General features: G+C 43.0%; 6 protein-coding genes across 6 annotated transcripts; all 6 read left to right on the plus strand.

Annotated features, from left to right (window-relative positions):
* The first annotated feature begins 5604 nt into the window (after window positions 1–5604).
* LOC140547129 (histone H1-like) lies at window positions 5605–6228 on the plus strand. Its single transcript, XM_072670685.1, has one exon. It carries the CDS (start codon window positions 5605–5607, stop codon window positions 6226–6228), a length of 624 nt encoding a protein of 207 aa, XP_072526786.1.
* A 544-nt stretch (window positions 6229–6772) lies between these two features.
* On the plus strand, window positions 6773–25629 carry LOC140547179 (uncharacterized). Its single transcript, XM_072670768.1, has 2 exons — window positions 6773–7155; window positions 25212–25629. The coding sequence occupies exons 1-2, from the start codon at window positions 6773–6775 to the stop codon at window positions 25627–25629; spliced, it is 801 nt and encodes a 266-aa protein (XP_072526869.1).
* Window positions 7419–8180, plus strand: LOC140546830 (histone H3). The gene is made up of 2 exons (XM_072670247.1): window positions 7419–7473; window positions 7756–8180. Exon 2 carries the CDS (start codon window positions 7770–7772, stop codon window positions 8178–8180), a length of 411 nt encoding a protein of 136 aa, XP_072526348.1. The 5' UTR covers window positions 7419–7473; window positions 7756–7769.
* Window positions 15455–15766, plus strand: LOC140546991 (histone H4). Its single transcript, XM_072670476.1, has one exon. It carries the CDS (start codon window positions 15455–15457, stop codon window positions 15764–15766), a length of 312 nt encoding a protein of 103 aa, XP_072526577.1.
* LOC140546729 (histone H2B) lies at window positions 16628–17002 on the plus strand. Its single transcript, XM_072670116.1, has one exon. It carries the CDS (start codon window positions 16628–16630, stop codon window positions 17000–17002), a length of 375 nt encoding a protein of 124 aa, XP_072526217.1.
* Window positions 24081–24704, plus strand: LOC140547006 (histone H1-like). Its single transcript, XM_072670491.1, has one exon. It carries the CDS (start codon window positions 24081–24083, stop codon window positions 24702–24704), a length of 624 nt encoding a protein of 207 aa, XP_072526592.1.
* Window positions 25630–25878: the final 249 nt, after the last annotated feature.

Consider the following 25878-nt stretch of genomic DNA (forward strand, 5'->3'; position numbering starts at 1 on the left):
AGAGAGAGAGAGAGAGAGAGAGAGAGCTTGATGCATACTTATTCAATCTGACAGAAAATACAAACCCTGTACTGGTTTGTGTTTGAGCAATATGTGTTGACAAAGAAAAAAAGAACAAATTACTGGTTGAATCTATAAAACACTATGCTTCCTTTAAGTGTGTCTATGTCAATGTGTCAATGACACAATGTGTCTTTATCCTGTAGTGTCAAGATCAAGGACTACAATTCCCATGATGCCTAACTACAAGTTCAGCCTATTGACACACGTGCCATGTATTAGGACTAATCACGTGTTGTTTTAGAACGTTTTCGAAAAGTATAGATGACGTACAGTGTTTTATTGATTCAACCATTCATGTGATCCGGCTCTTTAATTCTTGAATTTGATTTATTGTTGTACTGGGTTGTTGGCGTTGTATTTTCTAAACGTTGCAAACCCTTTGTATGTGGATTTACTTGTTCAATATGTTGTCATGGAGCCTGTCTCTCTCTCTCTATCTTTGTCTATCTCTCTATGTATACATATCTATCTACCTACCTACCTTCCTACCTACCACCCTCCCTCTCTTCATCTAATGATGAAATCCGATAACTGCACGTCCAGTCACAGTAAAAAGTAAACCGTGTGCCATGGTGTACAGTAGTGGGCTGATCTCAGTGTGTGCTTGTTTTATGCTTGCAAGGTCGTAACCCTAGTACTAAATAGCCATTTATGTCATTTATTCAGGCATTCAGGTGCATTGAGGGAGGACACGTACTCTTGTCGTGTGTGTGTGTGAAATAATCGCTACGCACGTTAGAATGGCGTGATGTAGTGTGACTTTGTTGTATACGAGACCGAGGCGCACATGGCGACAGCCATCAGAGGGGAGTGGACGGCTGACCGAGGTATTTGTCGTGTTAAGACCTATGTTAACTACTTTTAATGTTCATACATGTGAAACGTCGTCTTTACATGACGACATGTGAGTCATTACACTTTGCGTTGCTTTGTGGAATAGGCGTGAGCTGGAGACTGGACCTGGTTAGCTCCGTTGTGTCGCTGTTGGCACGATAACGTTTGCTAACTTGCCAAAAATGAAGTGGATACTGAAATCCGATAAGTCGATTTTGCGGAGAGCCTAAAGTTGTACACCCAGTCACAGCAAATCGACGTAGAACTGCCGTTGCTGGATCTATGTGTGGAGTTGTACATAGCTTGGAGCCAGCTTAACGATTAGCAGCGTGGCTAACTCGGCCAGCATAAACAGTAAAGCACAAATATGAGCCTAATTATGAGGGGTCATTATTTATTGACCACAGTGCAGTGCCACATGCGGAGTTGTAGCATAAAAGTACGCAATACAGCCGTGATTTGTGGCTGTTGAGTGATTTGAGTTAACTTGCTTTTTCAGGTCCACACATGAGCTAACATAGCGATTAGCATGCTAGCTAACTCGGATGGTACAAACAATAGCATTACGCCAGCGAGTGTAAATACCTGTCAAATAAATACACACTCGCTCGAGTCAGTCAGGTTTTATTATGAAACCGTGTATATAGCTAGCAACATTTTATACGTTTACTGCCGTGGTTGAAATCGAGAAGCCACCTCGGAGAGTAGCATGATGGCTAGGTGTCTAAAAATTAATCACAAAAATAACGATATTACGGACACGTGCGTAGTTCTCTATATTGTTATTTGGAGCAAGTGAGGGAGAAACAGTCGTGCTTAAACCCGGCTACCAGCAGCGTATCTTCTGGTTTTCAGAGCTGGGCGGCCTGTGTAGCTTGCTAGCTAGTGTTTTGTTTACAAAAGATTATTTTCGTTATTAGCTAGTTGCCGAAACGGCATCGGTCAACCGAAAAAACGAACAAACAAAAAAACAATGCAATTTCGCTCGTTGGCCAATAGTTAAACAGTAAAAAAGCTCAGAAAAAGCTATGACATTAGAACCGGAGTTGCACTGTCCAATTCCCAATTATTTGGTTTGGTTCACTAAAAGATGAATTTGGTTGAAGCCTTAGGTTAATGGTGAGATTCGAGCGAGCAAGAATAGGTTCAGAGCTAGACTTATGATGTAGAGGGTCGGAGCAAGGCAAAAGGACGAGGGTAGAGTAAGTAAAATAGTATGGCGGTCAAAGGCCTCAGGTTTATGATGAAGGTGGATTGAGTTAAAGTGACCGTGAGCTTAGGCCTTTGCCTTAGGATACAAAGGAAGGTTCAGTAAAAGTGAATTTCAGCATTAGCCATCAGCCTGATGATTTGGATACACATGGCCTCGGCCTACTGAGGAATGCACATCTAAGTAGAATGGTCATGACTGCATGGAATGGGTTAAATGAAAGTAAAAGTTTACAAATAATAATTTGGTGTGTTGCTTATTGAGATAGAGGGAGGGATGGGGTTAATTTGTTTTAGGACAAGAATGAGATTGGAATTGTTTCATGTGAGGGGTTCGAATGAGGATGGAGTGATTTTGTTTAATGGTTGGAGGAAGGATGGGGTTATTTCATTTTAGGTTTTGTGAGAGAAGGTGGTGGGGTTTGTATTAGAGTATGAATTGAAATGGGTTATTTTATTTTGGGGTTAGACGGCGGATGGGGTTATTTGGTTTCATGGTTAGAATGATGTTAAGGTTATGTTGTACTAGGTTAAGAGGGAGGACAGAGTTATTTTGTATTAGGACTACTTGGTTTGGTCACAAAAAGATGAATTTGGTTGAAGCCTTAGGTTAATGGTGAGATTCGAACGAGCAAGAATAGGTTCAGAGCTAGACTTTTGATGTAGAGGGTCGGAGCAAGGCAAAAAGACGAGGGTAGAGTAAGTAAATTTAGGTAGCGTAAGTAAAAAAGTATGGCGGTGAAAGTGTGTTTAGTGCAGATGTGATCTAGGAAGAGTGAGTAACAGCAGCTTTGTAAACGAGGCCTCAGGTTTATGATGGAGGTGGATTGTGTTAAAGTTACTGTGAGCTTAGGCCTTTGCCTTAGGAAGGTTCAGAAAAAGTGAATTTCAACATTGGCCATCAGCCTGATGATTTGGATACACATGGCCTCGGCCTACTGAGGAATGCACATCTAAGTAGAATGGTCATGACTGCATGGAATGGGTTAAATGAAAGTAAAAGTTTAAAAATAATAATTTGGTGTGTTGCTTATTGAGATAGAGGGAGGGATGGGGTTAATTTGTTTTAGTACAAGAATGAGATTTGAGTTGTTTCATGTGAGGGGTTCGAATGAGGATGGAGTGATTTTGTATAATGGTTGGAGGAAGGATGGGGTTATTTCATTTTAGGGTTTGTGAGAGAAGGTGGTGGGGTTTGTATTAGAGTATGAATGGAAATGGGTTATTTTATTTTGGGGTTAGACGGCGGATGGGGTTATTTGTTTTCATGGTTAGAATGATGTTAAGGTTATGTTGTACTAGGTTAAGAGGGAGGACAGAGTTATTTTGTATTAGGACTATTTGGTTTGGTTCACTAAAAGATGAATTTGGTTGAAGCCTTAGGTTAATGGTGAGATTCGAGCGAGCAAGAATAGGTTCAGAGCTAGACTTATGATGTAGAGGGTCGGAGCAAGGCAAAAGGACGAGGGTAGAGTAAGTAAAATAGTATGGCGGTCAAAGGCCTCAGTTTTATGATGAAGGTGGATTGAGTTAAAGTGACGGTGAGTTTAAGCCTTTGCCTTAGGATACAAAGGAAGGTTCAGTAAAAGTGAGTTTCAACATTAGCCATCAGCCTGATGATTTGGATACACATGGCCTCGGCCTACTGAGGAATGCACATCTAAGTAGAATGGTCATGACTGCATGGAATGGGTTAAATGAAAGTAAAAGTTTAAAAATAATAATTTGGTGTGTTGCTTATTGAGATAGAGGGAGGGATGGGGTTAATTTGTTTTAGTACAAGAATGAGATTTGAGTTGTTTCATGTGAGGGGTTCGAATGAGGATGGAGTGATTTTGTATAATGGTTGGAGGAAGGATGGGGTTATTTCATTTTAGGGTTTGTGAGAGAAGGTGGTGGGGTTTGTATTAGAGTATGAATGGAAATGGGTTATGTTATTTTGGGGTTAGACGGCGGATGGGGTTATTTGTTTTCATGGTTAGAATGATGTTAAGGTTATGTTGTACTAGGTTAAGAGGGAGGACAGAGTTATTTTGTATTAGGACTATTTGGTTTGGTTCACTAAAAGATGAATTTGGTTGAAGCCTTAGGTTAATGGTGAGATTCGAGCGAGCAAGAATAGGTTCAGAGCTAGACTTATGATGTAGAGGGTCGGAGCAAGGCAAATGGACGAGGGTAGAGTAAGTAAAATAGTATGGCGGTCAAAGGCCTCAGTTTTATGATGAAGGTGGATTGAGTTAAAGTGACGGTGAGCTTAAGCCTTTGCCTTAGGATACAAAGGAAGGTTCAGTAAAAGTAAGTTTCAACATTAGCCATCAGCCTGATGATTTGGATACACATGGCCTCGGCCTACTGAGGAATGCACATCTAAGTAGAATGGTCATGACTGCATGGAATGGGTTAAATGAAAGTAAAAGTTTAAAAATAATAATTTGGTGTGTTGCTTATTGAGATAGAGGGAGGGATGGGGTTAATTTGTTTTAGTACAAGAATGAGGTTTGAGTTGTTTCATGTGAGGGGTTCGAATGAGGATGGAGTGATTTTGTATAATGGTTGGAGGAAGGATGGGGTTATTTTATTTAGGGTTGGAGAGAGAAAATGGTTATTTTCTATTAGGGTTAAAATGAAAAATGGGGTTTTAGGGTTTAAATGAGCTTGGGTTTATTTTGTATTGGGGTTAGAGTGAAGGTGCAGTTATTTTGTATTAGGCTTGAAAAAGGGCATGATAGTTTTATGTTATGTTTAGAATAAGTTTTGTCTTTTTTTTTTTGTTATTTTGTTTTTTGTGTTTTAGGGTTGGGGGGGTGTATGCAGTTATTTTGTGTTAGGGTTAGTATGAGATTTTTGGCTATGGTATATTGGGTGTGTTACGAGTGCGTATTAGGGGACCTATGGAGAGCCGTTCCGAGTGTGGAAGCGCCGGTGACAAAGACGCATCGACGGTGGAAGTCATACTGCGCACACACGGCAACACTGTGCTTTACACACTCCTCAAGGTCGCCTTGCACGACGAGCAAAACAACGCACCCACGTCTCGGATGCCCAGCACGCTCTCGACGAGGCTCTCCTCCAACGCACCGGATAACACTCGCCCAGTTCGTGGCACCTTTTGTCGCCGTTTTCCACCGATTAGCACGCCAAATGCGCCGCCGCCCGTTCGGCACGCCGGTAGCGTGGCACGCTTCGGTGAGCGCCGTATTAAACGCGGCGTCGTTACGCTGCCCTTCCCGTCTTCTCAACACACGGTGGATCCTCTCGGAGACGAAAGAGCATTTCTACGCTCGCCAAGTTGAGCTTTCACCCATATTTAGCTCGACAAACGCCGAGAGAAAACACAAGTGCGAGACTGTCGCTGCCACACGGCTGTGCGGCATCGAGCGAGTTGAGTCTACAACGTTCTCATGTGGCTTTTAAGGGCCGGCCCCCTCGCTGCAGCGGGAGGTTCTACAGAACGCTGCAGCAGTTTGTGCTCACTCGCGCTCACAGCAAAGCAGAACAATGGCAGAAGTCGCTCCAGCCCCAGCCGCCTCGGCGCCCGCCAAGGCCCCCAAGAAGAAGGCCGCCGCCCGCCCCAAGAAAGCCGGCCCCAGCGTGGGCGAGCTCATCGTCAAGGCCGTCTCGGCTTCCAAGGAGAGGAGCGGCGTGTCTCTCGCCGCCCTGAAGAAAGCCCTGGCTGCCGGCGGCTACGACGTCGAGAAGAACAACTCACGCGTTAAGCTCGCCGTCAAGAGCCTCGTCACCAAGGGCACTCTGGTGCAGACCAAAGGCACCGGCGCGTCGGGCTCTTTCAAGCTTAACAAGAAGCAGACCGAGGCAAAGAAGAAGCCGGCCGCCAAGAAACCGGCACCTAAAGCTAAGAAGCCGGCCGCCAAGAAACCAGCCGCGGCCAAGAAGCCCAAGAAGGTAGCAGCCAAGAAACCCACTGCGGCTAAGAAATCCCCCAAGAAGGCCAAGAAGCCCGTCGCGGCCGCTAAGAAGGCAGCGAAGAGCCCCAAGAAGGCCAAGAAGCCGGCGGCTCCCAAAAAGGCGATCAAGAGCCCAAAGAAAGCCAAAACGGTCAAGCCTAAAGCAGCTAAGCCCAAGGCGGCGAAGGCGAAAAAGGCTGCCCCTAAGAAGAAGTAAACAGTAACGCCGTTTACCTTCATGTCTTGTTTCTCTATTCAACGGCTCTTTTAAGAGCCACCCACAGTTTCATAAAAAAACAGCTTTTTTCCCCCCTTGTTACTGCATAATGAATTGATTGTTAAAAAAAAAAAAACACTCAACAACACAAAAATAGCTCTCATTACTTTCCCCACACAATAATTATATATGATCAATATATATATATTTTTTTGGTTTGGTCATACGTGTTACATTTGAGCGGGAAAGGGAAAGAAAACGCGGGGCACGAGTGGGGGTAAATGTTTCTTTCTTTAACCCGTTTTCTTTCTTCCTTTCTCTCTCTCGCTCACACAGACACACAGCACGAGAGGAGGGAGGGGGTCGGGTAGGAAAGCGAGCAGAGGTGGGAGGACGCTAGAGTCTGACGGCGGAAATGCGATTGGCTGTTGGTGCGCGTAGCTTTTAGCCAATAGGACCGTAGGCGATTTTGCTATATCAACGGCGCTCGTTGGCCGGCGTGCATTATTTCAGCTTTGTTCGACGAACACGACTGACGCGAATCATGAGTGGAAGAGGCAAAACCGGGGGTAAAGCTAGGGCCAAGGCTAAGACTCGTTCGTCCCGCGCCGGACTGCAGTTCCCAGTTGGCCGTGTGCACAGGCTCCTGCGTAAAGGCAACTACGCTGAGCGGGTCGGCGCCGGCGCTCCCGTCTACTTGGCCGCCGTCCTGGAGTATCTCACCGCTGAGATTCTCGAGTTGGCTGGCAACGCCGCCCGCGACAACAAGAAGACCCGTATTATCCCCCGTCACCTGCAGCTGGCTGTTCGTAACGACGAGGAGCTGAACAAACTGCTCGGAGGAGTCACTATCGCCCAAGGTGGTGTGCTGCCCAACATTCAGGCTGTACTGCTGCCTAAGAAGACCGAGAAGACTGTGAAGACAAAGTAAATTGGCGCTCTCCGTTGATTTATCTATACACAAAGGCTCTTTTAAGAGCCACCCATTTTTTCTAAGAAAAGTGCTGCTCCTTTACAAACAACACTACATATTCTTCACGTGATTTCCAACTGCATAAAAAAATAATAGCTTTATGAACCGAGTTATTATATAAACACACTGCCATGCAATACACAATTGCCCTTTTTCATATATTTCACGTACTGAGATCAACACCCATGCATATGTGCATGTATACACACATTCTCTCGCTCTCTCTCACACACACACACACACACACACACACAGTGTGTTTAATGTTCGCTGTAATGTACAGTACATTGATTAGTTTGATCATATTATTGTTCTTATTATTATATATTCTTTTAATGCTTTTTTTTTTCTTTGTTGTTTTGTATTACAGGAGCCCGCCGTTTTGCTTTTAGGTTTGAAAAGAAGACGCCCAATAGTGTGTCACCGACGCATTGCCGGCCGCCCAATGGGAAACGGACAACTTCAAGACGCCCAATGAGCGGCAAGCGGCTTGAAAGCTTAAAAGCCATGTGAAGCGAGCAAGAACTCATTCTCTTTCTTTTCCCCGAGAGGAGCAGAGTTCAACGCGATGGCAAGAACCAAGCAGACCGCTCGTAAGTCCACCGGTGGCAAGGCCCCGAGGAAGCAGCTCGCCACCAAGGCTGCCCGCAAGAGCGCCCCAGCCACCGGCGGCGTGAAAAAGCCTCACCGTTACAGGCCCGGCACCGTGGCTCTGAGGGAGATCCGCCGCTACCAGAAATCTACTGAGCTGCTGATCCGTAAGCTGCCCTTCCAGCGGCTAGTGCGTGAGATCGCGCAGGACTTCAAGACTGATCTCCGCTTCCAGAGCTCCGCCGTCATGGCCCTGCAGGAGGCTAGCGAGGCGTACTTGGTGGGTCTGTTTGAAGATACTAACCTGTGCGCTATCCACGCCAAGAGAGTCACCATCATGCCTAAAGACATCCAGCTGGCCCGCCGTATTCGCGGAGAGCGGGCTTAAACAGAGCGCTTCGACGTTTACCTGAAATACCCAACGGCTCTTTTAAGAGCCACCTACCCGTGTCCGCGCCGAAACAGCAAATGTCCGCCTCACCTCGGTGTTGCGTTTATATAATGTAAGGCTATTATGACGCGCGCGCGCTTCTAAGTTCCATAGGGCTGCGCGAGCAAAACCAGCCGTAAGACAGTGGTTGTAAAGTTTAGCAAAAAAAACAACAACTAATATATATGTGTATATATATATATTATAACGTTTTGTACAACATTTCACATCAAAATCGCCATATTTAACATGTGTTTTAATACATATTAATACGTTTCTTTAAATACCTAGCAATATGATTATACATATTTAATAGTTTGGAAACAGTTCATTCACCCCAGCAAAAAGTTGAAGCCACTGCTACTTCAGTAGAACACTACACTTTACACTATGTAGTGTTTAGGCCGGTTTTGGCCTATTACAAACGGCATTTGACATGGATGGAGCGTGGATCCCACCGCGTGGTGAAACTATACAACTGCAAGCACAGTTTCAGAGAGCAATGTATGTGTATATTTATATAATGAGAGCTTGATTTTGGGTACCTACGTTTCATACATATGCAAAATGAGTTTGATTCCATAGAGAGTAAGCGAGACCAGCTGTGGGGCCGCAGTAAAGGAGTTAAGTGTATATTCCGGAGAGGACCACCGTTGTTGTGGGAACGCAGACATATGTCATGGATGGAGCGTGGATGCCATCGTGTGGTCAAACTAGGCAAATGCAAACGTTAACTACGTAGATTTATTCGTGTATGTGTGTGAATGTAACAGCTTTTTTCATTTGATAGATGGTTGTGAACTCCAGTACGTCTACTAAATCATTTGTATTGCGGTGTTATTTTGGTTAGTGTTTTTTAAAGTACATTTTAAAAAATGTTTCTATTGAAGCATACTTCAGTTCAGGGCATTTTAGTAGCCAGCATGGTTACCAGTTCTCATGCTGCCAGGCAATGAAATGGAAACTTAATTTAGGGTAATTTTATACACATTAAATATGATTGTTAACTGCACCAACAAATCTAAAAAGTAATTACGTGTCTTACGTGATGATTTTCGTTTGGGCTTGGGTTTCATTTCAACAATATGCTAACGATAACATACTCCAGACTGTATAATCTCCTTCCACAACTAGATAAAATGTCTTGTTTTGAAGAACGCTTGATAGAAGTCTTTAATAAAGGCACTTTATTAGCCATCATGACAACCAAACAGCATGCAGTTATGTAAAAAGCCACCAATTTACTCACTGCTAGAAGCCATTGAGACAAACTATAGAGTAGTGCACTTCTATGTAGGACCTTTATTTCCTTTTCTTTAGAGCCCTTAAACTCTGTGTATTAGCTTATATTGAGGTTACCATAATAATCATAAATCAGTAAAAAACACCGCTCATCTGCTATCAAGACCTGACCGAGGAGCTGGAGGCCAGTGGAGCAAAGCTAAAATATGGAAAAGCATACGCACCCTCAAATTGGTGCAAAAAAAAATAAATAATAATTTTAATCATTCAAGGCATAGGTAAGTAACAAATGAATACAAAAGTGCTAACAAAAGTGAATGAAAAGCCAGCCGTACTCACTTGTGAATTCGCTTTTTTGATTTTGCTTCTTTAAACGTCTCTGTGGACCAAAAAAAAAAAGATTAATTGTTTTACATTTTAACCACACGATGGCATCCACGCTCCATTTACGTACTATGACCACAGACTTAAAGCTTAGCCCTGAAACTCCATCAGAAGCCTAAAAGACTTGACTAGAGAAGTGCACTTCTGTGTAGTGTATACAGTGTAAGGGATTTAGGAAGTGCCCTATTGCAAACGTCACCGTTGTTTTGGTATCGTGGATATATGTCATGGATGGAGCGTGGATGCCATCGTGTGGTCAAACTCGCAAATGCAAACGCTAAAAACATAGATGTATACGTGTATGTGTGTGAATGTTACAGCTTTTACATATGACAGATGGTTGTGAACTCCAGTAAGTCTACTAAGATCTACCAAGGAACATTTGGGCATTTTAGTAGCCAGCATGATAACCAGTTGTCATGCTACCAGGCAATGAAAACTTAATTTAGGGCACTGCAATTTTTATACACATTAAATATGATTGTTAACTGCACCAATACATCTAAAAAGTCATTACATGTCTTGCGGGATGATTTTTGTTTGGGTTTTAACAATATGCTAATGATAAAGTAGGACAGAAATTTTTTTTACTCCAGACTGTATTACCTCCTTCCACAACTCGATCAAATGGCTTTAGATAAAGAATCCTTGATAGAAGCATTCTTTATTTAAGGCACTTTTTTATCAGTTAGGTAAAAAGCCAACAATTCGCTCACTACTATAAGCCATTGAGACAAACTGTAGAGTAGTGCAATTCTATGAATGACGTTTTTCCCCTCCCCCTTTAGAGCCCTTAAATTCTATGCTGTATGGTTATGTGTATGTATGTATGCATCAGCTTATATTGAGGTTAACATAATAATCATAAATCAATAAAGAACACCGCTCATCTGCTATCAAGACCTGACTAAGGAGCTAGAGGCCAGTGGAGCAAAGCTACAATTACGAAAAGCATACGCACCATCGGTGCAAAAAAATCATTTTAACCTGCCAGGTTTAGGTCAGAGACTTTCTTCAAGGCATAGGTAAGTAACAAATGAATACAAAAGTGCTAACAAAAGTGTATCAAAAGCCAGCCGTACTCACTTGTGAATTAGCTTTTTTGTGCTTCTCAAATTGAACTCTTTCTCTTCTTTCTGATTTTGCTTCTTTAAATGTCTCTGTGGACCAAGAAAAAAAAAACTAAAAAAAAAGATGAATTGTTTTATATTTTGCAGATTTACATTTTGACCACCAGATGGCATCCACGCTCCATTCACGTACTACGACAACAGACTTAAAGCTTAGCCCTGAAACTCCATCAGAAGCCTAAGGGGTAGGTCTAGCCAAACTGCTTCCCCTCACCCTGACTTCATCATGAGCTCTACACTTACTTTGCTTACCACAATGTCTTTCCATATTTCTTTATCATCCACTAACTGCAACATATGATAAAAGCAACATTACTTAAAGCAACATTAACTCCCTCTGTGTTTATCTAATCTAGCATGACTTTTATTAGAAGATGTAAAGCGAGCCTGAGAAATCCAAGGGGTAAACATGTAGTTTTAGTTGGCCTCATTAGGAGCTTTTCCCTTGTATGCAATAATATACCATTTATTCGATTTGTGTTTGTTCTTTCTTTCTTTAAATGTCTCTGTGGACACTATATCTTTAACTTGTAGTGTATTAGATTAACGACTACAATTCCCATGATGCCTAACTAAAGATTTTTTTGCACCGATGGTGCGTATGCTTTTCGTAATTGTAGCTTTGCTCCACAGGCCTCTAGCTCCTTAGTCAGGTCTTGATAGCAGATGAGCGGTGTTCTTTATTGATTTATGATTATTATGTTAACCTCAATATAAGCTGATAAAACCTTGCCAAATAAAATTATTTTTGCACAGATTTAATTGTGTGGGTATGAGACATGTTAGTATTATTCCTACATTCACTTCTCATTGGTGAAGATCTTCTCTAATGGCCAATGTCAGTGTTAACACTTTACTGTACATCCTATACATTTGCACTCCTGGACTCTACTAACACTTTATTATTATTACTTAATAATACAGTGTTATTATTAAATTTTTATGTATCGTCATCTGTCCACTTCATTTCTTATTTTTCATAACTGCACTGTCCTTCATCTGCAGTTAGTTTCAAATGCATTTTCACATGTATTCTATTTATCTGTCTATATATCTATCTTGCAGTGTGGGTTCTAACTAGACAAAGGACTCCAAAAGTCATGTTTGTGTTTTTAAACCACAGTATTGACTTTGTCCTCATGTAACTCATGTATAGTGTAACTGGGTATCTCAGTATCTTCACCTGGATTTATTGATCCAAAACTGTAGTTTAGTGATGTCAAGGTTCAAATGTTTAAAGTCATGTCATGTTGAATGTTGTGAGGGAATACGTCTGAAAATATATGGAACCTGGCCTGGCAGATACATATTCTGACCACCAGATGGCATCACTACTCCATTCACGTTCTGCAACTACATAGTCTTAGGGCCTAGCCCTGAAACTCCATCAGAAGCCTAAGAGGTAGGTCCAGCCGAACTGCTACCACTCATCCTGACTTCATCATGAGCTTTACACTTACTTTGCTCACCACAATTTATTTCCTTCCTTTCTCTTCCACTAACTGCTAACCAATATGACTTTAGAAGAAGATTTATTAGAAGATGTATAGTAAAAACCTGAGGAATCCAAATGGTGTGGGTTTAGTTTAAGTTGGCCTTGTTTTATTTTATGTGCAGAAATATGTCAGTGGTGGTGGTTGTGTGTGTGTGTGTGTGTGTGTGTGTGTGTGTGTGTGTGTGAGAGAGAGAGAGAGAGAGAGAGAGAGAGAGAGAGAGAGAGCTTGATGCATACTTATTCAATCTGACAGAAAATACAAACCCTGTACTGGTTTGTGTTTGAGCAATATGTGTTGACAAAGAAAAAAAGAACAAATTACTGGTTGAATCTATAAAACACTATGCTTCCTTTAAGTGTGTCTATGTCAATGTGTCAATGACACAATGTGTCTTTATCCTGTAGTGTCAAGATCAAGGACTACAATTCCCATGATGCCTAACTACAAGTTCAGCCTATTGACACACGTGCCATGTATTAGGACTAATCACGTGTTGTTTTAGAACGTTTTCGAAAAGTATAGATGACGTACAGTGTTTTATTGATTCAACCATTCATGTGATCCGGCTCTTTAATTCTTGAATTTGATTTATTGTTGTACTGGGTTGTTGGCGTTGTATTTTCTAAACGTTGCAAACCCTTTGTATGTGGATTTACTTGTTCAATATGTTGTCATGGAGCCTGTCTCTCTCTCTCTATCTTTGTCTATCTCTCTATGTATACATATCTATCTACCTACCTACCTTCCTACCTACCACCCTCCCTCTCTTCATCTAATGATGAAATCCGATAACTGCACGTCCAGTCACAGTAAAAAGTAAACCGTGTGCCATGGTGTACAGTAGTGGGCTGATCTCAGTGTGTGCTTGTTTTATGCTTGCAAGGTCGTAACCCTAGTACTAAATAGCCATTTATGTCATTTATTCAGGCATTCAGGTGCATTGAGGGAGGACACGTACTCTTGTCGTGTGTGTGTGTGAAATAATCGCTACGCACGTTAGAATGGCGTGATGTAGTGTGACTTTGTTGTATACGAGACCGAGGCGCACATGGCGACAGCCATCAGAGGGGAGTGGACGGCTGACCGAGGTATTTGTCGTGTTAAGACCTATGTTAACTACTTTTAATGTTCATACATGTGAAACGTCGTCTTTACATGACGACATGTGAGTCATTACACTTTGCGTTGCTTTGTGGAATAGGCGTGAGCTGGAGACTGGACCTGGTTAGCTCCGTTGTGTCGCTGTTGGCACGATAACGTTTGCTAACTTGCCAAAAATGAAGTGGATACTGAAATCCGATAAGTCGATTTTGCGGAGAGCCTAAAGTTGTACACCCAGTCACAGCAAATCGACGTAGAACTGCCGTTGCTGGATCTATGTGTGGAGTTGTACATAGCTTGGAGCCAGCTTAACGATTAGCAGCGTGGCTAACTCGGCCAGCATAAACAGTAAAGCACAAATATGAGCCTAATTATGAGGGGTCATTATTTATTGACCACAGTGCAGTGCCACATGCGGAGTTGTAGCATAAAAGTACGCAATACAGCCGTGATTTGTGGCTGTTGAGTGATTTGAGTTAACTTGCTTTTTCAGGTCCACACATGAGCTAACATAGCGATTAGCATGCTAGCTAACTCGGATGGTACAAACAATAGCATTACGCCAGCGAGTGTAAATACCTGTCAAATAAATACACACTCGCTCGAGTCAGTCAGGTTTTATTATGAAACCGTGTATATAGCTAGCAACATTTTATACGTTTACTGCCGTGGTTGAAATCGAGAAGCCACCTCGGAGAGTAGCATGATGGCTAGGTGTCTAAAAATTAATCACAAAAATAACGATATTACGGACACGTGCGTAGTTCTCTATATTGTTATTTGGAGCAAGTGAGGGAGAAACAGTCGTGCTTAAACCCGGCTACCAGCAGCGTATCTTCTGGTTTTCAGAGCTGGGCGGCCTGTGTAGCTTGCTAGCTAGTGTTTTGTTTACAAAAGATTATTTTCGTTATTAGCTAGTTGCCGAAACGGCATCGGTCAACCGAAAAAACGAACAAACAAAAAAACAATGCAATTTCGCTCGTTGGCCAATAGTTAAACAGTAAAAAAGCTCAGAAAAAGCTATGACATTAGAACCGGAGTTGCACTGTCCAATTCCCAAGCAGCTCACTACTCCCTATGGAGTGCACGGTGTCACGAAAAAACGCTGTGCACTAGGGAGTAGTGGAGTGCGGTTTAGGATCGCCCCAGGTGTACGAAGGAAGACTTCATGCATGGAGCATGGGGTGTCATCCTGTGGTAAAACACGGAAAGATTATATATATATATATATATATATATATATATATATATATACACACTTGGCGTTATTATTGTAGTAATTGATTTTTAGAAAACAGTGCATAAATGTTTATTTACAAAGGCCACATGGCCCCTATCCACTTCTTACAGTGACTCAAAGTAGGCTCATACACAGCCTCACTAAACAGTTCATCTTATGCCTAGGTCACTGAATTGTATGAATTTATTCAGTTATTTATTTATTTAAGATTTCGCCATAAGACCAATCTATTTCAGAAATGATTTTAGCTCTTAATTGCAGTTTAGGTTACTTCGTCATTATATGGTCAAGCAGGTCTGGAGCTAGGCTGTAGGTTTCAAAGCTAAATCATGTTGAGTTAAAGTATTCACAGTGAAGGTTATGCATGATCCAAAGTGTGCTGCGTTATTTTGAACATGAGTACATCCAGAGAGAACGGAATTCTGGTTGACTGTATTTTGTATGGCTACCCACTCAGTGGCTATACAGCAAAACAAGCGTTCTGCACACGTACAGAGTATGAGGCGGAGCTGATGTACTGTGACGTCGCTCGGTTCCCTTGCTTTCATTTAGGTCCTATAGAGGGGTATAATTGGCGTGCCTCGGGTGCTCCAGCTTCATAGATTCTCTTCTCGTCGACTGAGAAAAGAAGCAGCTAGGATGTCCGGCAGAGGCAAGGGCGGCAAAGGCCTTGGAAAAGGAGGCGCCAAGCGTCATCGTAAAGTGCTTCGCGATAACATCCAGGGTATCACAAAGCCGGCTATTCGCCGTCTGGCTCGTCGTGGTGGCGTCAAGCGTATCTCCGGTCTGATCTACGAAGAGACCCGCGGTGTGCTCAAAGTGTTCCTGGAAAACGTGATCAGGGACGCAGTCACGTACACTGAGCATGCCAAAAGAAAGACCGTCACCGCTATGGATGTGGTGTACGCCCTGAAGCGCCAGGGACGCACTCTGTACGGATTCGGAGGTTAAACGCTCGGCCTGAACAGCTCTAAACCCAACGGCTCTTTTAAGAGCCACTCACAAATCCAGCAAAAGAGCCTGTTTCTAATCTTAGCTTGTTTGTTTCAAATAAGGCAGTCTCCCGGATACTCTGTATTAAGAATGTAATATACGGGAAGAGTACATATATGTTACTTTGTATATATGTATTGTTTTACACCCCCCCGTATGCGTTGGTAAAATCAGAACTATACGTCTTAATAAATCCTGATAGTCGCCGTCAACGCCGCTGTGGCGAAAAACAGATTAAGCCCTGTAGATTAAAAATGCGCGGGAAGGCGAACAAAGAGTTGATCATATTTGTTTGTTTCAATAAAGTCAATGATGGTGGTTATGAATCTCCCGGTTACTTTGTTAAGAAGCTCATTTTCAGGAGGAAAAAACATAATTTATATATAATATTTATATATATATATGACATTATATTCTTATATAATAATGCGATTATTATATAAGAATACATATTGTTTTCCATTTACCCCGTTTGCGTTGATTAAATCAGAATTATACAGAACATCGCCGTCAACGCCGCTTTGGCGAAAAATAATGTGCCGCCTGCACGGTGGGTACAAATGCGCGGGTAGGCGAACAAAGAGAATGCTGCTCAGGGGAGGGGGAAGGGAGGAGGAGAAAAGGGAGGGGAGGGGAGGGGAGGGGAGGGGAAAAGGGAGTGTGGGGGGTTGGGAAGAAGCGAGCGGACAATTGTTGTCCAATGGTCGTACGACGGCATTCTAAAGGCGGTACCTTCTTGTATTAGAATGCCAGAGTCTAAATAATGTGGGAGCTTATCGCCTCCTCCTCATTCTTCAGTCTTACTCGACGAGGAGCAGTATGCCTGAGCCAGCTAAGTCCGCGCCCAAGAAGGGATCCAAGAAAGCCGTGACCAAGACGGCCGGGAAAGGAGGCAAGAAGCGCAGAAAGTCCAGGAAGGAGAGCTATGCTATCTACGTGTACAAGGTGCTGAAGCAGGTCCACCCTGATACCGGTATCTCCTCCAAAGCGATGGGCATCATGAACTCGTTCGTGAACGACATCTTCGAGCGCATCGCCGGTGAGTCTTCCCGTTTGGCTCATTACAACAAACGTTCTACTATCACCTCTAGGGAGATCCAGACCGCTGTGCGTCTGCTCCTTCCCGGTGAGTTGGCCAAGCACGCCGTGTCCGAGGGCACAAAGGCCGTCACCAAGTACACGAGCTCCAAGTAAATGGTGATAGCGGCGTAATCCAAACCCAACGGCTCTTTTAAGAGCCACCCACGGTTTCTTCGAAAGAGCAGTTTTATTCAAGAACAAAGTCGCCGATGGTAAGCTATAATACTAATTATTATTATTAATATTATTATTATTTTTTTTTTCCCCCATGAGTGCTTCTGCAGCCATTATTGTAAAAGGAATGCCCTTCAGTGTATGTATGTATGTAAATCAACTTACTTAGTTGTTTGTCTGCATTTAATTGGTATAGTATACTAAGATTCAGGGGCAGAGCAGCAAACTAAAATACTGTGCCATACTAACTGTATGGCGTGGGGTTGTAATGCTAAGTGGGATAAATGAAGCTGCACATCACCTGTGAAAGACCAGTCCAGAGGAGATCAGCCTTACAGGTGGGGAATAGTGAGGCAGGAAACCATACTAGGGTTGACTTGAAGCCTAGAACTATACACTTGATCTTTGTAATGAAAGCTGTCTAGTATATATAACCAGGCATACGGTTAGGAAAGAGAGGAAATGAGTATCTCCACAAGCTTTTTTTGTTGGGTCACAGAAGGGTGAAGTTATTCAAAGCCTTAGGTTTATGGTGAGATTTGAGTGAGCAAGAATAGGTTCAGAGCTAGACTTTTGATGTAGAGGGTCGGAGCAAGGCAAAAGGACGAGGGTAGAGTAAGTAAAATAGTATGGCGGTCAAAGGCCTCAGGTTTATGATGAAGGTGGATTGAGTTAAAGTGACCGTGAGCTTAGGCCTTTGCCTTAGGATACAAAGGAAGGTTCAGTAAAAGTGAATTTCAGCATTAGCCATCAGCCTGATGATTTGGATACACATGGCCTCGGCCTACTGAGGAATGCACATCTAAGTAGAATGGTCATGACTGCATGGAATGGGTTAAATGAAAGTAAAAGTTTAAAAATAATAATTTGGTGTGTTGCTTATTGAGATAGAGGGAGGGATGGGGTTAATTTGTTTTAGGACAAGAATGAGATTGGAGTTGTTTCATGTGAGGGGTTTGAATTAGGATGGAGTGATTTTGTTTAATGGTTGGAGGAAGGATGGGGTTATTTCATTTTAGGTTTTGTGAGAGAAGGTGGTGGGGTTTGTATTAGAGTATGAATGGAAATGGGTTATTTTATTTTGGGGTTAGACGGCGGATGGGGTTATTTGGTTTCATGGTTAGAATGATGTTAAGGTTATGTTGTACTAGGTTAAGAGGGAGGACAGAGTTATTTTGTATTAGGACTACTTGGTTTGGTCACAAAAAGATGAATTTGGTTGAAGCCTTAGGTTAATGGTGAGATTCGAGCGAGCAAGAATAGGTTCAGAGCTAGACTTTTGATGTAGAGGGTCGGAGCAAGGCAAAAAGACGAGGGTAGAGTAAGTAAATTTAGGTAGCGTAAGTAAAAAAGTATGGCGGTGAAAGTGTGTTTAGTGCAGATGTGATCTAGGAAGAGTGAGTAACAGCAGCTTTGTAAACGAGGCCTCAGGTTTATGATGGACGTGGATTGTGTTAAAGTGACTGTGAGCTTATGCCTTTGCCTTAGGAAGCTTCAGAAAAAGTGAATTTCAACATTGGCCATCAGCCTGATGATTTGGATACACATGGCCTCGGCCTACTGAGGAATGCACATCTAAGTAGAATGGTCATGACTGCATGGAATGGGTTAAATGAAAGTAAAAGTTTAAAAATAATAATTTGGTGTGTTGCTTATTGAGATAGAGGGAGGGATGGGGTTAATTTGTTTTAGTACAAGAATGAAATTGGAGTTGTTTCATGTGAGAGGTTCGAATGAGGATGGGGAGTGATTTTGTATAATGGTTGGAGGAAGGATGGTGTTATTTCATTTTAGGGTTGGAGAGAGAAGGTGGTGGGGTTTGTATTAGAGTATGAATGAAAATGGGTTATTTTATTTTGGGGTTAGACGGCGGATGGGGTTATTTGGTTTCATGGTTAGAATGATGTTAAGGTTATGTTGTACTAGGTTAAGAGGGAGGACAGAGTTATTTTGTATTAGGACTATTTGGTTTGGTTCACTAAAAGATGAATTTGGTTGAAGCCTTAGGTTAATGGTGAGATTCGAGCGAGCAAGAATAGGTTCAGAGCTAGACTTTTGATGTAGAGGGTCGGAGCAAGGCAAAAGGACGAGGGTAGAGTAAGTAAAATAGTATGGCGGTCAAAGACCTCAGGTTTATGATGAAGGTGGATTGAGTTAAAGTGACGGTGAGCTTAAGCCTTTGCCTTAGGATACAAAGGAAGGTTCAGTAAAAGTGAGTTTCAACATTAGCCATCAGCCTGATGATTTGGATACACATGGCCTCGGCCTACTGAGGAATGCACATCTAAGTAGAATGGTCATGACTGCATGGAATGGGTTAAATGAAAGTAAAAGTTTAAAAATAATAATTTGGTGTGTTGCTTATTGAGATAGAGGGAGGGATGGGGTTAATTTGTTTTAGTACAAGAATGAGATTTGAGTTGTTTCATGTGAGGGGTTCGAATGAGGATGGAGTGATTTTGTATAATGGTTGGAGGAAGGATGGGGTTATTTCATTTTAGGGTTTGTGAGAGAAGGTGGTGGGGTTTGTATTAGAGTATGAATGGAAATGGGTTATTTTATTTTGGGGTTAGGCGGCGGATGGGGTTATTTGTTTTCATGGTTAGAATGATGTTAAGGTTATGTTGTACTAGGTTAAGAGGGAGGACAGAGTTATTTTGTATTAGGACTATTTGGTTTGGTTCACTAAAAGATGAATTTGGTTGAAGTCTTAGGTTAATGGTGAGATTCGAGCGAGCAAGAATAGGTTCATAGATATTTTTTTGATGTAGAGGGTCGGAGCAATGCAAAAGGACGAGGGTAGAGTAAGTAAAATAGTATGGCGGTCAAAGGCCTCAGTTTTATGATGAAGGTGGATTGAGTTAAAGTGACGGTGAGCTTAAGCCTTTGCCTTAGGATACAAAGGAAGGTTCAGTAAAAGTGAGTTTCAACATTAGCCATCAGCCTCATGATTTGGATACACATGGCCTCGGCCTACTGAGGAATGCACATCTAAGTAGAATGGTCATGACTGCATGGAATGGGTTAAATGAAAGTAAAAGTTTAAACATAATAATTTGGTGTGTTGCTTATTGAGATAGAGGGAGGGATGGGGTTAATTTGTTTTAGGACAAGAATGAGATTGGAGTTGTTTCATGTGAGGGGTTCGAATGAGGATGGGGAGTGATTTTGTATAATGGTTGGAGGAAGGATGGTGTTATTTCATTTTAGGGTTGGAGAGAGAAGGTGGTGGGGTTTGTATTAGAGTATGAATGAAAATGAGTTATTTTATTTTGGGGTTAGACGGCGGATGGGGTTATTTGGTTTCATGGTTAGAATGATGTTAAGGTTATGTTGTACTAGGTTAAGAGGGAGGACAGAGTTATTTTGTATTAGGACTATTTGGTTTGGTTCACTAAAAGATGAATTTGGTTGAAGCCTTAGGTTAATGGTGAGATTCGAGCGAGCAAGAATAGGTTCAGAGCTAGACTTTTGATGTAGAGGGTCGGAGCAAGGCAAAAGGACGAGGGTAGAGTAAGTAAAATAGTATGGCGGTCAAAGGCCTCAGGTTTATGATGAAGGTGGATTGAGTTAAAGTGACCGTGAGCTTAGGCCTTTGCCTTAGGATACAAAGGAAGGTTCAGTAAAAGTGAATTTCAGCATTAGCCATCAGCCTGACGATTTGGATACACATGGCCTCGGCCTACTGAGGAATGCACATCTAAGTAGAATGGTCATGACTGCATGGAATGGGTTAAATGAAAGTAAAAGTTTACAAATAATAATTTGGTGTGTTGCTTATTGAGATAGAGGGAGGGATGGGGTTAATTTGTTTTAGGACAAGAATGAGATTGGAGTTGTTTCATGTGAGGGGTTCGAATGAGGATGGAGTGATTTTGTTTAATGGTTGGAGGAAGGATGGGGTTATTTCATTTTAGGTTTTGTGAGAGAAGGTGGTGGGGTTTGTATTAGAGTATGAATTGAAATGGGTTATTTTATTTTGGGGTTAGAGGGCGGATGGGGTTATTTGGTTTCATGGTTAGAATGATGTTAAGGTTATGTTGTACTAGGTTAAGAGGGAGGACAGAGTTATTTTGTATTAGGACTACTTGGTTTGGTCACAAAAAGATGAATTTGGTTGAAGCCTTAGGTTAATGGTGAGATTCGAGCGAGCAAGAATAGGTTCAGAGCTAGACTTTTGATGTAGAGGGTCGGAGCAAGGCAAAAAGACGAGGGTAGAGTAAGTAAATTTAGGTAGCGTAAGTAAAAAAGTATGGCGGTGAAAGTGTGTTTAGTGCAGATGTGATCTAGGAAGAGTGAGTAACAGCAGCTTTGTAAACGAGGCCTCAGGTTTATGATGGAGGTGGATTGTGTTAAAGTTACTGTGAGCTTAGGCCTTTGCCTTAGGAAGGTTCAGAAAAAGTGAATTTCAACATTGGCCATCAGCCTGATGATTTGGATACACATGGCCTCGGCCTACTGAGGAATGCACATCTAAGTAGAATGGTCATGACTGCATGGAATGGGTTAAATGAAAGTAAAAGTTTAAAAATAATAATTTGGTGTGTTGCTTATTGAGATAGAGGGAGGGATGGGGTTAATTTGTTTTAGTACAAGAATGAGATTTGAGTTGTTTCATGTGAGGGGTTCGAATGAGGATGGAGTGATTTTGTATAATGGTTGGAGGAAGGATGGGGTTATTTCATTTTAGGGTTTGTGAGAGAAGGTGGTGGGGTTTGTATTAGAGTATGAATGGAAATGGGTTATTTTATTTTGGGGTTAGACGGCGGATGGGGTTATTTGTTTTCATGGTTAGAATGATGTTAAGGTTATGTTGTACTAGGTTAAGAGGGAGGACAGAGTTATTTTGTATTAGGACTATTTGGTTTGGTTCACTAAAAGATGAATTTGGTTGAAGCCTTAGGTTAATGGTGAGATTCGAGCGAGCAAGAATAGGTTCAGAGCTAGACTTATGATGTAGAGGGTCGGAGCAAGGCAAAAGGACGAGGGTAGAGTAAGTAAAATAGTATGGCGGTCAAAGGCCTCAGTTTTATGATGAAGGTGGATTGAGTTAAAGTGACGGTGAGTTTAAGCCTTTGCCTTAGGATACAAAGGAAGGTTCAGTAAAAGTGAGTTTCAACATTAGCCATCAGCCTGATGATTTGGATACACATGGCCTCGGCCTACTGAGGAATGCACATCTAAGTAGAATGGTCATGACTGCATGGAATGGGTTAAATGAAAGTAAAAGTTTAAAAATAATAATTTGGTGTGTTGCTTATTGAGATAGAGGGAGGGATGGGGTTAATTTGTTTTAGTACAAGAATGAGATTTGAGTTGTTTCATGTGAGGGGTTCGAATGAGGATGGAGTGATTTTGTATAATGGTTGGAGGAAGGATGGGGTTATTTCATTTTAGGGTTTGTGAGAGAAGGTGGTGGGGTTTGTATTAGAGTATGAATGGAAATGGGTTATTTTATTTTGGGGTTAGACGGCGGATGGGGTTATTTGTTTTCATGGTTAGAATGATGTTAAGGTTATGTTGTACTAGGTTAAGAGGGAGGACAGAGTTATTTTGTATTAGGACTATTTGGTTTGGTTCACTAAAAGATGAATTTGGTTGAAGCCTTAGGTTAATGGTGAGATTCGAGCGAGCAAGAATAGGTTCAGAGCTAGACTTATGATGTAGAGGGTCGGAGCAAGGCAAAAGGACGAGGGTAGAGTAAGTAAAATAGTATGGCGGTCAAAGGCCTCAGTTTTATGATGAAGGTGGATTGAGTTAAAGTGACGGTGAGTTTAAGCCTTTGCCTTAGGATACAAAGGAAGGTTCAGTAAAAGTGAGTTTCAACATTAGCCATCAGCCTGATGATTTGGATACACATGGCCTCGGCCTACTGAGGAATGCACATCTAAGTAGAATGGTCATGACTGCATGGAATGGGTTAAATGAAAGTAAAAGTTTAAAAATAATAATTTGGTGTGTTGCTTATTGAGATAGAGGGAGGGATGGGGTTAATTTGTTTTAGTACAAGAATGAGATTTGAGTTGTTTCATGTGAGGGGTTCGAATGAGGATGGAGTGATTTTGTATAATGGTTGGAGGAAGGATGGGGTTATTTTATTTAGGGTTGGAGAGAGAAAATGGTTATTTTCTATTAGGGTTAAAATGAAAAATGGGGTTTTAGGGTTTAAATGAGCTTGGGTTTATTTTGTATTGGGGTTAGAGTGAAGGTGCAGTTATTTTGTATTAGGCTTGAAAAAGGGCATGATAGTTTTATGTTATGTTTAGAATAAGTTTTGTCTTTTTTTTTTTGTTATTTTGTTTTTTGTGTTTTAGGGTTGGGGGGGTGTATGCAGTTATTTTGTGTTAGGGTTAGTATGAGATTTTTGGCTATGGTATATTGGGTGTGTTACGAGTGCGTATTAGGGGACCTATGGAGAGCCGTTCCGAGTGTGGAAGCGCCGGTGACAAAGACGCATCGACGGTGGAAGTCATACTGCGCACACACGGCAACACTGTGCTTTACACACTCCTCAAGGTCGCCTTGCACGACGAGCAAAACAACGCACCCACGTCTCGGATGCCCAGCACGCTCTCGACGAGGCTCTCCTCCAACGCACCGGATAACACTCGCCCAGTTCGTGGCACCTTTTGTCGCCGTTTTCCACCGATTAGCACGCCAAATGCGCCGCCGCCCGTTCGGCACGCCGGTAGCGTGGCACGCTTCGGTGAGCGCCGTATTAAACGCGGCGTCGTTACGCTGCCCTTCCCGTCTTCTCAACACACGGTGGAGCCTCTCGGAGACGAAAGAGCATTTCTACGCTCGCCAAGTTGAGCTTTCACCCATATTTCGCTCGACAAACGCCGAGAGAAAACACAAGTGCGAGACTGTCGCTGCCACACGGCTGTGCGGCATCGAGCGAGTTGAGTCTACAACGTTCTCATGTGGCTTTTAAGGGCCGGCCCCCTCGCTGCAGCGGGAGGTTCTACAGAACGCTGCAGCAGTTTGTGCTCACTCGCGCTCACAGCAAAGCAGAACAATGGCAGAAGTCGCTCCAGCCCCAGCCGCCTCGGCGCCCGCCAAGGCCCCCAAGAAGAAGGCCGCCGCCCGCCCCAAGAAAGCCGGCCCCAGCGTGGGCGAGCTCATCGTCAAGGCCGTCTCGGCTTCCAAGGAGAGGAGCGGCGTGTCTCTCGCCGCCCTGAAGAAAGCCCTTGCTGCCGGCGGCTACGACGTCGAGAAGAACAACTCACGCGTTAAGCTCGCCGTCAAGAGCCTCGTCACCAAGGGCACTCTGGTGCAGACCAAAGGCACCGGCGCGTCGGGCTCTTTCAAGCTTAACAAGAAGCAGACCGAGGCAAAGAAGAAGCCGGCCGCCAAGAAACCGGCACCTAAAGCTAAGAAGCCGGCCGCCAAGAAACCAGCCGCGGCCAAGAAGCCCAAGAAGGTAGCAGCCAAGAAACCCACTGCGGCTAAGAAATCCCCCAAGAAGGCCAAGAAGCCCGTCGCGGCCGCTAAGAAGGCAGCGAAGAGCCCCAAGAAGGCCAAGAAGCCGGCGGCTCCCAAAAAGGCGACCAAGAGCCCAAAGAAAGCCAAAACGGTCAAGCCTAAAGCAGCTAAGCCCAAGGCGGCGAAGGCGAAAAAGGCTGCCCCTAAGAAGAAGTAAATAGTAACGCCGTTTACCTTCATGTCTTGTTTCTCTATTCAACGGCTCTTTTAAGAGCCACCCACAGTTTCATAAAAAACAGCTTTTTTCCCCCCTTGTTACTGCATAATGAATTGATTGTTAAAAAAAAAAAAAAAACACTCAACACAAAAATAGCTCTCATTAGTTTCCCCACACAATAATTATATATGATCAATATATATATATATTTTTGGTTTGGTCATACGTGTTACATTTGAGCGGGAAAGGGAAAGAAAACGCGGGGCACGAGTGGGGGTAAATGTTTCTTTCTTTAACCCGTTTTCTTCCTTTCTCTCTCTCGCTCACACAGACACACAGCACGAGAGGAGGAGGGGGTCGGGTAGGAAAGCGAGCAGAGGTGGGAGGACGCTAGAGTCTGACGGCGGAAATGCGATTGGCTGTTGGTGCGCGTAGCTTTTAGCCAATAGGACCGTAGGCGATTTTGCTATATCAACGGCGCTCGTTGGCCGGCGTGCATTATTTCAGCTTTGTTCGACGAACACGACTGACGCGAATCATGAGTGGAAGAGGCAAAACCGGGGGTAAAGCTAGGGCCAAGGCTAAGACTCGTTCGTCCCGCGCCGGACTGCAGTTCCCAGTTGGCCGTGTGCACAGGCTTCTGCGTAAAGGCAACTACGCTGAGCGGGTCGGCGCCGGCGCTCCCGTCTACTTGGCCGCCGTCCTGGAGTATCTCACCGCTGAGATTCTCGAGTTGGCTGGCAACGCCGCCCGCGACAACAAGAAGACCCGTATTATCCCCCGTCACCTGCAGCTGGCTGTTCGTAACGACGAGGAGCTGAACAAACTGCTCGGAGGAGTCACTATCGCCCAAGGTGGTGTGCTGCCCAACATTCAGGCTGTACTGCTGCCTAAGAAGACCGAGAAGACTGTGAAGACAAAGTAAATTGGCGCTCTCCGTTGATTTATCTATACACAAAGGCTCTTTTAAGAGCCACCCATTTTTTCTAAGAAAAGTGCTGCTCCTTTACAAACAACACTACATATTCTTCACGTGATTTCCAACTGCATAAAAAAATAATAGCTTTATGAACCGAGTTATTATATAAACACACTGCCATGCAATACACAATTGCCCTTTTTCATATATTTCACGTACTGAGATCAACACCCTATGCATATGTGCATGTATACA

The sequence above is a fragment of the Salminus brasiliensis genome, chromosome 24 (genome assembly GCF_030463535.1).
Source record: "Salminus brasiliensis chromosome 24, fSalBra1.hap2, whole genome shotgun sequence".
Taxonomy (NCBI): domain Eukaryota; kingdom Metazoa; phylum Chordata; class Actinopteri; order Characiformes; family Bryconidae; genus Salminus; species Salminus brasiliensis.